Source organism: Chelonoidis abingdonii, chromosome 7 (genome assembly GCF_003597395.2).
Source record: "Chelonoidis abingdonii isolate Lonesome George chromosome 7, CheloAbing_2.0, whole genome shotgun sequence".
In the NCBI taxonomy this organism is placed as follows: Eukaryota; Metazoa; Chordata; order Testudines; family Testudinidae; genus Chelonoidis; species Chelonoidis abingdonii.
This window is the reverse complement of record NC_133775.1, coordinates 10346913-10360804: the sequence shown is the minus strand read 5'-3', so window position 1 is coordinate 10360804 and position 13892 is coordinate 10346913. Positions and strand designations below refer to the sequence as shown.

The window sequence follows — 13892 nt, the reverse complement described above, 5'->3', positions numbered from 1 at the left end:
AGCACCTATGTCAGGCAGAGAATACTATTTCTGTTTTGCACATGGGGAGCTTAGGCACAGAGACTTGGTGACTTGCCCACGGTCATGCAGGAAAATGCTGGTGGAACAGAGAATTGAACCAATGTCTCTTGAGTCCCAGAGTAGTACTCTAACATCCTTCAATTGCCTTTTCTAGGGTCAACTTCTCTTTTGTAAGAATTAGATCAAAGTCCATGTTTGATTCAATTGTAAGAGATTCTAATAGCTGATTTCCTTAATGTGAGACAGTGGATTCATCAACAATTTGCAATTGTTCTTTAAATTTGCATTGCTTTGGTACCACATTCCTGTTTGTTGTGAAACGAGAATTTGGTACTGTGTTCATCTCTTCTAGCCTGATAAGCTAGAGGAAATTCTTCATGTAGAGACTCCTAGAATTTAATATCAATTATTTCATTTTTCTGGCTCTAGCTATATCTAATCCATTGTCAGTATCACAGAAATAGAAAGATTTCTTTTACATCATATTTTTTGTGTAGTGATTAGCTGCATTCTTGTTAAGTCATGAATCGTGGTCAACTGGAGCTTGCCATCTTTCTCAGCTGTCGCCATCACATCAATAGCTCATCACCAAAGTGCAGTGTTGTGTATGAAGCACAGAGTGTAAACTATCCGAAAGTGGCTTTTATTAAACTAATCTTCCAAAAATGCTCTTCTGGAAACAACCATTCAGTGTCATTTAGACATGGCTAAAACTCTGAGGCTCCACATCTGTCTAGCCTGTTTCTCAGTTTGCTTGAATTTATATTGCAATTATATCAAATTTCCACTAGATGGAAATATGCCACAACCACCCCAGAAGGTTAGAGATCCAAACAGAGGGGACATTTCACTAGCAAAGAGAACTTAAAGGAAGGTTAAATAAATAGTAACTGCTGGAATGAGCAAGGCACCCAATGTATGCTGCATAAGTGTCAGCAATAGGAAGGAAAGTTGTTTCCTAGGGTTAGTTATTTGGGCTTTTTTATTGTCTGTATTATATTAAGATTTCCTGTGAGCATATTGTTTGGTTCTCTATATAACATATAAATGCAAGAACATTAACTTTTTGGTATGCATATAAATAAATTAATCTTTTACCACACCGGCAAAGGGATTAATTATCTTAAATCCACCCTTTCTTGTAACCATAGTGAGATTCAGCCCATGCACAGAGGGCTGGGGAATATTCTACTCTGTGTACATATTGGTAAACTGGATGATAACAGAGTTAAAATATTACAGAAATCCTCATGTGAATCCCTAAGTCAAGCAAGATTCCAGCACATGAGAAAATTGATTCTCACAAATGAGAAACTGGATCAGTAGCCAAGTATGTGATAGCAGGGAATGTTTCTGGATCTTCTGATGGTAAATTAGCTGAGTACTGTAGATGCAAGACTAATCTGATGAAAGATGTCTATCTCTAGGTTTGTGATTTATTGTTTGCTAGCTAAACAATAGAAAAATGTAAACTCTACACAGTGATTTTGAACTAAGTAATAAAAGCTCCTTATTATTTTGGTTCTATTACTGAAATATAGTGGAAAAACAAGGGTATAAATGATAAACTTTAAAACAGCTGGCTACAGGATCCACAGAAATGAAATCTGATCAAAATTGTATTTATTATATTAACATAATCAACCACAGCAACAAAATTTGGGAAAGAAAGAGTAAAGAGTAAACTCACTGCCTGAGAAATAGCTTGGGGGTTGGAGGGAAACTAATTAAACATTCTAAATTAAATACAACTTTGTTTAGTCTGGCCAGCATTTCAGTCAATTGGATACTATAACCTATTTTTATGTAAATTATTATGCATCACTGTATCCAATTAGTGCATTAACGTCTCACGGCTTGGAAGAAAGAGCTGGGATTCCCGAGCAACTGTTTTTTCAAAGTTTTACAATTTTACAATATTTACAATATTTGTGAGGGAATGTGGATGTAATCTAAAAGTGACTAAGCATTATGTTCAGAAAATATGATTCTGTAAAAGGACAGATTTTATAGTTATATCAATATAAAATTTACTCATTTTTCAACAATACATTACCCAAAAAGCAATGCATCTATAGTAATTATTTACTCCTGGGGGAATTCTGCACCACTGCACATGCACAGAATTTATGTCCCCTGCAGATTTCTTTGCTTTCCTGCAGAAAAATGACTTTCTGACAGGGAAGCAAAGGGAAGCCACAAGAGTGATCATGCGACCCTCCCCAGCACTATGTTTTGGGTGTCCAGGGCAGCCAGCAGAGAGGTAAAAGAGAGAGATTACAGCTAAGAGATCTCCGTGTTTCAAGTCCTTGAACACTAAGCACACAGAGAGGACCATTGCCCTTCCCCCTCCTTCTTTTTCCCCCTCCCAGTCTTTCCTGAGAGAGACCGTCATCCTGGCACACGAGACTTACCTATCCCATTGAGCCTAACGTAGAAAAGAAAATCCAACAAGTTTTAAAAAGAAGCTATATATACAAAAGAAAAGAAAAAGACATAAAAATGTCTCTGTATCAAAGGTGACAATCTGATAGCAGGGCCATGGCTTGAAAAGAAAACAAAATGAAATCTATGAAGCGAGCATTATCAAAAAGCAAATACAATTGAAAACATTCCAGCAACTACAAGATGTAATACAAAAACAATTATAAAATCTACATTGTCTCTATACCTGTAGACAACTGGCACAAACAGAGAAAAAGCCTGAAGAGAGAGATCGCTCTCAGAGCGAGAGAGCAACAGAGACAAAGACAAAGGAGACACACCCAAAAATGCCTCCTCTGAGCTTTAGAAAATCCGGTTTCTGCTGATTGGTACTCCTGGTCAGCGGGTGTTTGTTCCCTTTGTTTAACCCTTATCAGGTAAAGAATAATTAATCACCTTAGCTATCTGTTTATGACACGCCCCACAATCACCAGATCAGTGGGAAGTACTGGCTGTGATTTCTCCTAGAACTTTTGAATAAGCAGAATTAATACACACACATGCACCTTTCATAACCTAGATGTTAAACTACAAGAACTTTTACATATTAAGGCCACAATTTTTACCCAGTGTATTTTGGGAAACTTGTCATGGGCAGGACAGTGCACAGCTATCTTTGTTAGAAGCCCCTGAAATGTGTTGAAATTTCAAAATTCAAAACTCTTGAGAGCTAAGCGCACGAAGAAGTTTCTTCTTGTTCCGCTTGGTGGATGAAGCCACTCTTAGCGCAGCATGGTCAGTTGGGAGCCCTGGAACCGCCGGTCCCTATACATACAGGCGTAGCTTTTTTCCCAGGGCGTACACAATGCATTACCGCATTCCTTTCCTCACCTGACTGACCAGTGGCTTTTCCCTCCAGATACGTTTCCCTTGCTGACGCAACACGACAGGCATCGGAAGTTCGTGATCCCGCTCCTTCCTGCATGAGATCGCTCCTCCAAACCACGCTCCCAGCATGCATCGGTGGTTACTAGGAATTGGTTGGTCAAAGTCCGGGGCCCTTAGCACCCGGGTCAGACATGACGCGCATCGCCTGAAGTTGAGTACAGGCCCTTCTGACCACTTATCAGTTCACTTAACGTATTTGGCTGGGTCTTTTTGTCAGGTCAGTCCAGTGGGGCAACGATTTGGCTGTAGTGTGGTACAAAATCGCCTGAATACCCAGACCAAAGCCTAAGAGGATTGGACCTGTTCTTGACTTTGGGACAGGCCCACTTCGATAGCACCACCTTGGCCTGTAGGCGGGTTTATGGTTCCCGACCCACCTGATGTCCCAGTAACGTCACCTCTTTTTGGCGATTTGACAGCTTTTTGGCCTTACCAGTTAGTCCCGGCCTGCCTGATGCGCTCAAAAGACCTTCCAGGTGTACCAGGTGTTCGCGCCAGGAGTCTGAAAAAATGGCCACATCATTGAAGGTAGGCAAACTTGCATATTCGCCCCAGTCTGCTAAGTAGACCCATCTACCAGCCTCTGGAGGTGGCGGTGCATTTTACGCAGCCCGAAAGGAAGTACATTAAATTCATACACCCCCGATGGTGACGAATGCTGACCTCTCTGGCAGTTCATCTAGCGGTACCTTGCCAGTCACCCTTGGTTAAGTCTATTATAGAGAATAGGAAGCTGGGCACGTCCCACCCACTTTCCAATAGCTCATTGGTGCGTGGCATTGGATAGTTGTCCGGACGAGTTACCGCATTTAGCTTACAGTAGTCCACGCAAAAGCGTATTCCCCCATCTCGTTTGGGTACCAGAACCACTGGAGATGCCCATGCACTGGTAGATGAGCGTATTATACCCATGTGTAGCATGTTCTGGATCTCCCGTTCTATAGCAGCTTGTGCATCCCGATCTCTCCCCCCGCCCTGGATCCCCCGCTGAGCTGCCCACACCCAGATTGCCCCCCCCGAACCCTCTCAGCTCACACCTGGATCCCTCCCACATTGAGCCCCTCCACACTTGGATCCTTTCATGCTGAGCCTGCCTGCCCACACCTAGTGCATTTAGCATGGAGGGGCAGGGCCCTGGGGTGTTTCTGGGGCAGGCCTGGTCCTTATGCTGTATCAGGGTTGGGTGCAGCCTCACCGCTGAGTCCATGTCCTGTGGGGGAGCTGCACAGTGATCTCCCACCTCTGTGCAGCCAGTGGCCTGTGCTCCCCAATGCCATGCTGGAGCCTCCACATTTATTTGACAAATAAAATTTGCAGAATTTGGCATAATTTTAAAATATTGTGTGCAGAATTTTTAATTTTTTGGCACAGAATGCCATCAGGAGTAATAATTTAATTGAAACAGAAACAATTATTTTAAATCTGGTTCCTCAATGCATATGGTAATACTGTATTTACATGTATTTACTAAAATAGCCATACACTTGGTACATTTATGTGTTATATATTAATTGGAGTCGAGTTAATTCTTGAAGTCAGGGTTGAGTAAGTGATAGGCTGATAGTGAGGATGTAATGGCTAAAGTTAACTTTTGAAGACTTTTTACCCTTTTTCAAGTCAATTTTCAAGGCGCCTTTTTCAAATCAATGGACAATTGGTTTTATGGGGGAAAAACTGTTAAAAGCTGTAGTAAATCATATATTTAACAGTGAGTAATTCTTCCTCCCTCTTTGCATATTCTTTTGTTCCTTCACTTCTCTTTGTTCATTGGAATTTCTTACCTGCAAACTGCAGTGCCAACCTGGTTTCCTGCTGAGATGCATAATCTATGGCATTAGAATACAGAAACACTGGCTACTGCAGCATTTCTTTCAGCATGCAGAGCTCCAGATACTCATTTATATGTCTTCCTGGTGTGCTGCACATAAGTATGTTTATTTAAAAAGGAAAAAAATGTGGAAATTCATGCAAAGTGCATTAATAATTAGTTGTATTAGAATTGTTATGCCCATGCATTTCCTTTCCCCTCCAATCATATTCCCAGTCTCATCCTTAGAATGGGTTCTTCTGCACCTTTGACTAATGCATTTTTAAAGTGAATGCTGGCTGCTGGTGCTGTTGTTAATGGAATGCTCCCCAGATACTTGCCCTCCTGTCCTTCCAGGTGACCCTGAATCTCTCTCGTTTTATGGGTGATTATCTCTGTCTGCTCATGGCTGGCTGTGGATCTTTAGTCTGGCATACAGTTATTGCTATCAATAACTATCTTCCTTTTTTTTGAAGATTTACATCGGCCAGTACTTCATCTTGATGCTTGCCTTAGCTATGTGCCGTATCATATCCTTTTATTTAAAACTGCATGTGGAGCCCACAGCGGTGTCAGCAGAATGCTTTTGCTTGCAGTATGAAAGTTGAGCAAAAATACAGGGAGGACCAAAGGGAAACGTGGAAGCAATCTTTCTTTTGGAAAACTAGTCTTAATTGCACTGATTTTAAAATGCCTCTACTCGAAGAACCATCCTAACTATCTTAAAATTAAGATTCAGAACAAGTTGTTGTGCTATAATTCCTAAGCAATTAATTTTTGTTGTCAACTACTAGTGTTATATTTTAATTTGAATATTAATAAATGACAGATTGCGCTTGTGGCTTAAAATTTCATACCTAGTCTTAAAAAAAAAAAAAAAAAAAAAAAAAAGCTGTTTGGGTTAAACTGCCGAAATCCGATTATGTAACTGATTTCCTTCAAATGATATTGAGTCCTGCATGATGGAGCTGTTATCGTAACCTGAAGAACTTGGTGAATAGAACTCTTAGTTTATAACGTATAATTCCATCAGATTATTGGCATATTTTCAAAAGCAGCTCTTAGGTTCAGCCCTCATGTGTTCCTTTCTGTCCTGCGGAAAAATCCGACGATTTTGAACAAATTCACTATCCCAATTTGTGACTCAGCCTCAATTTTCAGAGACCTGCCGAGGAAACACAGATCAGCTTGTTGCTCAATCAACAATGTATTGTTTTGGAAAAATTTCAACCCACAGTGTTTCATTTTGATGTTGATTTTAAAAAATGTTTTATCCTCATACAAATTATGCAGCTAAATTAAATGAAAGTATTTGTCTTGAAAACAAAAACAATTTCGCAAATTTTCACCTGTAAAAACCCTGACAAAATGGGATACTTTGGGGAAAAGACAAGTTTTCTTGAAATTTATCTCAAAGTTTTTTTTCTGTCTTTTTTTTTTTTCTAAATGCAGCAAATTTTTCTGACAACTGGCCTTTTCCCCTGTGAATAGCTTTGGCTTTGTGGATCAGCATTTTTGACTAAGAAAGTTTTTGGTAAAAAAAATTCCCAACCAAACTCTGCTAATGAAAAGATGCTTGGTCTAAAGGCGTGTTACACTTAGACAGTTTTGACGCAGATCCAACGGCAGAGGATCTACAACAGCAAGACGCCTTTGGGCCGTCTAAACCTGGCTTGATGGCTACCGCCTCGGTCACACACGCTGTGTACCGGCCAGCGCTGGCAGTGTGTCCACACTGCAGCTGACCAGCCGACCACAACTCCCGCATGTGTTCCACACTTGCAGTGGCTTGCCAGCCCGTGTGTCGCAAGTGGTGCACCTTGTGGGCATCGCCTATCCACCACGAGCCCACCTCGTCCATTTGTCGCTGTGGGAAGGGGAACGGAAGGTGCGGGTCATTCCGCTCCTGTTCCAAGAAGACCGTGAAGTGCTGGGAATCGGAACCCCCATGCCTAAGAGGGCCCCCGCCACCTTAGGCACTTTTTTTAAAAAAAAAAAAAAAAAAAAAAAAAAAAAACTCTGACCCCCGTCCCCAGCTGCCGGTCTGCTCCATGCCCCGCTCACTTTGAGCTGAGCACCGGCGGGATCCAGCCGGCGGCATGGGGCCACCGGCCTCTCCCAGCTATGAGCTCAGCAGCCGGGGCCTCCGCGGGAGGCTGCCGGGTCGATCCGCCGGGGCTCCAAGCATGAGAGTGTTGGCTGGGGTTTGTCCGCGCTCCGCCAGGAAGAAACAGAGTCGGAGCTTGCCGGCGCCCGGCCGGCACGGCAAGCTCCCCGCGCCCCGGCTGGGCTCCGGCCAGAGCACGGTCAAGCCACGCGGACCCCCGCTGGAGCTCTGCGCCCTCTTAAATAGCCCCCCTGAGCCTCGGGCCACGTGGAGGCGTGGGTAATTTCTAAAAAGTCCTGGGGCCCAGCTGCCTCTGCCACCGCCGGTCTCAAATCAGCCGCTGGACGCCCCCCTCCCTCCTTCGCCATTCCCAGCGCTCCCCGCGGCTATCTTTAAAGGTCCCCGGAGTAGACACGCGCGAGTTTGGCAGCGGCTACTTAACAGGGTGAGCTTCCAGTTGCCTCCTGCTGCACCCAATGCACCCGCCCCACCAGTCCAGCCCCTCTGCCTGCCAGCAGCTCTGCACCCGTGCCACACCAGCCCACCACCTCTGCCAAACACCTGTCCTGCTCTCACAACTGACACAGCCCTGGCCACCAAAGCCAGCCAGCACCCCACACCATCGCTGCCACGCACCAGCTCGGCACACTCGTTCCAGCCCCGCCACCCTGCCTGCTTTTCCCGTCACCCCTGCCTGCACCCACGCCTCGAAGCCACCCGCCCCACAACAACCCCCTTCGTCTCACCACGCCCACCCATCCTTGCCCTGCTCAGCCGACCCTACTCCAGTCACGCCCTGCCATGCCTTCAGCCAGCCCCATGTCCACTGCTGGCCCTGCAGGTTCAGGCACTCTAAACTCGCAGGGGAGCCAGCTGGAACCACTACACTTGCTCGCACACCCCCAGGGAGTGGCGGGGAGACCCACACCGTGTGGAAACAGCAGTCATAATAACCAATCAACAGCAAATTGATGCACATGTATATAATTCCACTTATTCCAATACTCACGTCTCAATGGAAATAAATGAACATGAAAGAAATGAGCACGCCCTTTCTTTCCCCCACTTCTTTCTCTTCTAAGTCCATCCCTGCCGACTCCTGTGCTGCTCTTGGTACGGTCAACTTTTCTCTTCTCTTCGGCACCCTCTTCCTATCTTGCAGCTGTTCCTTTTTCAGGTTTCCTTATCCGCCCTCACCAGTCGTGCAACTTTTTATTTCTGTGGAATACAGATTCTCAACTGCCTTCCACCATCTCTTCTTAGCTTCCTTGGTTCTTTCTTAAGGCTCTTCGCCTGTCTTTTCAGAACGCTGCACTGATGGACCAGTATTCAAGGTCACTTTTAAAAAAAAACCAGCAGATAAACTGTTAATACAGAGCTCGTTCGTTCTTAAAGCAGTTTTTGTACGCATCATTTAACACTTCTGGAGCCATACGTCACAGAGAGGCCGCAGCTGCACGATCCAGAGATGGCGAGTTTCCCCACACGCGGCTCACAGTGGAAGGGGGGGCTGCCGGCGTGGCTCACCGGGAAGGGCTGGCGGGCTGGTTCTCTCACATCTGGAAGCCATCGGCGGTTTCTGTGACTTTGTTGGTAAAGCAAAGAGCAACTACAGGCCAATAACACCGAAAACCCATACCACCACTCCTGCCACAGCAGCTACTCTCAGAGGCCATCCTTGCACATGCAGCTCACCGGGAAGGGCGCGGGGTATGCTTCACTTCTGGAAGCCATGGCGGTTTCTGTCGGCTGTGGCACAAGCAAAGAGCAGCTACAGGGAAACAATGGGTTATTCGCACATGTAGGCCATGCTTGCAGCCAGCCATAGCCCCCTGCTCCCAAACATGTTGCATCCATTATATAAAAGCTCTTAACCAGGAATCAAGCTCCTCTCTGCTGGTTCCTTCACTACTAAGTTCCCAGCAGCTGCGACTGGCTAGCTCCTCCTAGCTGGAAAATAGCTCCTGCCTGCATGACTCCTGGGTCGCCAAACACCTCAGTAACCCCTCCGGGTTCCTCTCCCTCCCCCTCCTCTCCAGCCTGAGCCCAGGCAGTGAGTGCAAAGTATGACCAGAGAGGCTGAAGAAGGAATGCTGGGATAAAGTCTAAACCCTCGGAGGCCAAAACGCTGGTGAGTGTCCCACACCTGAGACCAGCGCTGAATCACCAGCGCTGTGGTCTCGGCTAACCAAATACGGAAGCACGCAACCCAGTGTATCAGCCATGCGCTGCAAAACAGGGAGTTGCAGCGCTGGCTGAGCTTTTAAGTGTAGACACCTGCTAAGTTGCAGCGCTGTAACCCCCTCACCAGCGCTGCAACTTGCAAGTGTAGACAAGGCCTAAGGTCCTGATCCTGCACCACTGAAGTCAGTGGGAACAGGATAAGTCCTCTGTATCTTTTAGATGTCTTTGAAAATCTTGATAATTTTATATTGAAATCAAAGGACACTGCTGTGAGAGGAGTCTGTTTGTATTACTATCCCCTTCCCCCCCACCACCCCCATTTGAAATGGACCTTTTGGACTTTAGCAACATTAAATGAAAATTAGTTTCCCTCACTGTTTTTTTCCCCATTTTATTTAGTTTTTGTCTAGAAGCCTGGGCTGCTGAAATAATGTTTTTTTGTTTGTTTGTTTATGTGAAGGTATTGTATGTAGTGGAGAAAGATGCACAAATATTAAATGCTTTTTGAAAATGGATATAATATAACAGCAAAGGGGTTGAACGTTGGACCTTGGAGCTATAATATTGTTCCGTTGAAGTGAGGCAGGGTCTGATGCTTTGTTTTCCTAAATATAGAAGAATGTGAACATGATTTTGTTGGTATTTTTTTCTTTTCCTTCCCTACAGGAGAGATCAAACACATTTTAGAAAATGAACTTCAGATTCCTGTATCAAAAATGTTGTTAAAAGGCTGGAAGACTGGAGACATAGATGATAGTGTAAGTTTTTCCTACAGTTTTATTAGTGAAGTGATTTAAATGTTTGAAACCAGTAAGTGCTTGTAAGTGAGCATAACACGACTGTTGATTTCTACATTATTTTGATCCTAGTAACATTATTAAAGAGTCAGTTCGTTTAAAATGTTGCAAGTGGAATTATGCATTATTTGCTCCAACATATGTTGTCCGATTGATAGTATTTGCATGTACAGTCTGACATTGGTACCTGTAAAATGCACATTATTAAATTAGCAATAAAGTAATGAATTCCATCTTCAGGCAAAATTCTTGGTTATACCATTGTTTGTAAATATGTATCAACTTACTGGGGAAAAACTGAACTCCAAAATTTAAAAACAAACATTGATTAATCAGGAAATGTTCAGCCAACATAAAATGGGGGAAAAAAATCCAAACAAACAAAATGATTGGACAGTTAAGAAATAACAGAATTCAGCTTTTCCAGTCAACTGTAACTCTGCATGTGTATTTACATCACTCTCCACCCAAATTTAAGATAACGCTGCATATACTGTGAACCTTTAAACATTGGCAATATGTGCCATGTACCGTTGTGCCATGCTGAACAGGATATATATAGTGGATGGCTATTGCATTCATTGTGCCACAAACATGATCTCTGATTATCCTTCAATTCATCTTCCATTGCCAAGACTGCAACACCAATATTTTAAACCTCCTACGTATACAAACCAATGATCTACCATATCTAGACTTGCATCCCACCTTAATTTGCATAGTTGGTGTGAAAAGAATCAATTTCTGTAAATCAATTTAGTTATCTATATAAGTCTGTATGACTGTTCATTTACCGTTCTTCTTAGCCTAAAGGAGCTCCTGTTTTGTCTGCTTGTCTGTATTTTAGAAAGGATTCTCCTACAAACATAGTAGTTTACTATGGCAGATCAAGGAATTATTTTCAATATGTGTATGTTAACTAATCTTAAAAAATCAAATAATTTTTTAAAAAGGTAAAAGAAAAAATCCTATAATCTACAGTTCTTGAACAAATGTTTTTCTTTTTTTCTGCAGACTGTTTTAAAAACTCTACACTTACCAAAAAATAACAGTCTTTATGTTCTAACACCTGATCTTCCTCCACCTTCTTCAAGTAATTCTGGGTAAGGCTGTTCGTCATACATTTATAAATATGAATTTAGATGGTGCCTTGTTTTATTTATATGGAAAAACTGGGGTAAACTTTCAAAAGAACATCTGCCAGGCCTCTAGTTGCGTGCATGCAAAACTGAGTGTACATTGACATGCATCTGCACTCAGTATGTGCAAACACTTTTTAATATATGAGCAGTGGTGCAAGTAGAATTTATTTCTTTCTGGTATGCTGCACATTGGCAACTCATGGAGGGACACAAAGGAGGGACACCAGCTAAAGGGGGGCACATGACCTCTCCACATGGCCCCCCCACGTGATTCCTCCCCAGGGAGGTAGGACTAGGGGGGCAGCGGCTCTGTCCTCCCGCTGTGCTGGATACGGACTTCTGAACCACAGGGCTCTTCGGAACTGCAGCAGTGAAAGGAGCAGACACAGGAGCAGAACGTGGGACTACTGGGCAGCCCCATGCAGGCAGCTTCTCTGGCACGGCTATGCTGCCCCCAGCCCCAGCCCTGTCCTCAGATAGAGCCCAGACAGGAAATGCAGCTGCGTGGAATGGATGGGGGTGAGACTGGGGGTGGTACAACCGTGCCGGAAGAGCTGCCAGCGTGGGGCCACCTAGCGGCCCCACGTTCTGCTCCTCTGTCTTTCCAGTATGGTGTACCGGCAATACATTTCTTAATGGTACGATGTACCATACTGCCCTACTTGCACCACTGTGTATAAGTCTTAGGATTTACAACCTCAAAACCCATTTATTGAAAAGAAGTTTTGCAAAAACAAATTCTCTAACTCTCATCTGTTGTAAAGTGAGACTGTATAAATTGTGTACACAGATCTTTGCTACTGCCAAGTGTGGGTAACGTCTGGGTAAATGCAATTTTTGTGCACACAGTAGTGATCCTGGCATTCAAGGATTTATCACGTGATAGCAGTTACTTTAAACATAAATATCTACAAATCATTACCAGGTCACCAGCAGTTTTGCCATCTTCCTTTCCAAATGGTTAAAATGTTACACTGCTGCCCTCTCCTGTTGAACATGTGGATATATGAGTGTATGTAGAGGTGCTGTATAATTCTCTTCAATTAAAGGAAATTTTAAATTCTCTTCCATGTTACACTTTAGTGTGTTAAATCCTCAAATAAAGACCTACTATGTTAATGAGACATCAGTGGATATTGGAACATTTTGAAAATTAATAAATTATTATTTTCTGAAGAGTGAAATGTAATTCTCACTGCCATAAATGAATATTGGAGAGCCAGGTTGAGTGAGGTAATATCTTTATTGGACTAGCTTCTGTTGGTGGGAGAGACAAGCTTTCAAGCTTATGCAGAGCAGCACTTCTTCAGTGTACTCTGAGTGTCACAACTAAATACAAGGTGAACAGATTGTTTAGCATAAAGTAGTTATTATTCATATATTTGCCAAAAATTGTTTCCAAAATGTAGACCAATACATGTAACTAGTAAAAAGTTAGGTAACATTATTACATTGCCACTAGGGGGTGCACAGTAATTGAGTCTAATAGCTATAACTGTAGTCTAACTAAAAATCAAGAAAGTAGACATAGTTGAATTGTGAGTTGAGCCACATGTTGCCACTTGTTTGCAATTTATTCTAACAGTTTTAAGAAATGTAACCTAACCTTGTAACTGGATAGAAGAACTTTGGACTTTCTGCAAGAGAGAGTTGCCAACACAATCATATCACTGATGATCATGATTGAGAATCAATTGGAAAAATAAGTCTTGTAGCTTAACTGCTAGTAATATATATTCCAATATTATCATAAGGCATTTGCCCACAAGTCTGCTTCACAGAGGCAATGAATAATACCCTGGCTTGGATTTTAAAAGTCATAAGGGAGTTCGCTACTCAATTTGCATAACATCAGTGGGAGTTGGGTGCTTATTCCCTTTCAATCTCAGCATCTATGCTGTGTTTTCACACTGGTATATTAGTGGTTGGGGTACTTAAGAGCTGGATTGGGCAATGATTTAAGACTCCCAATTAAGCATTTAAACTAATATGGTAACTGTGAAGCAGCCTCAGGGTTGGGTAGGAAAGGGGTTAGATGGTAGAGAAGGAATGAAAAATACAGGTTTGTACATCATCTTTAAAAATCTAAAGATTAATTTTCCTCCTTTCCTCACACTTTTATGGATTGATATAGAGATATTCCTGTTTAGTTTGAGGGTTCAGCCATGTATTGTTAGAGGTTGGTCATGTACCACAAAGTCTCATACCCAAAATGCCTATTAGAAAATAGCTTTAGCTAGTGTGTCCAGAGCTATATGTTGAAGTCAGTGGGACTCCTCACGTAGTTAAAATTAGGTATGAGTTTAATTAATGTGCTGAATCAAAATCTAGAGCCTTAGAAGCTTGGGACTAGGTTACATGAAAAAGTGCCTTTCCTCGTGTTATAGCACCATGGCTGTGATAAGTAGAGGCACTCATACAGGAATGTCTTTGCAGTTTTTTCAAAAAATGTGGGGGGTGGG

General features: G+C 43.0%; 1 protein-coding gene across 3 annotated transcripts in view; it reads left to right on the top strand.

Moving 5' to 3' along the window:
• Positions 1-13892, top strand: part of FAF1 (Fas associated factor 1) — a 320055-nt gene that overhangs the window by 88485 nt on the left and 217678 nt on the right. For all 3 annotated transcript variants that reach the window (XM_032767242.2, XM_032767249.2, XM_032767254.2), the window contains 2 exons: positions 10158-10249; positions 11303-11391. In XM_032767242.2, coding sequence (XP_032623133.1) covers positions 10158-10249; positions 11303-11391 — 181 coding nt within the window. The remainder of the gene's footprint in view (positions 1-10157; positions 10250-11302; positions 11392-13892) is intronic.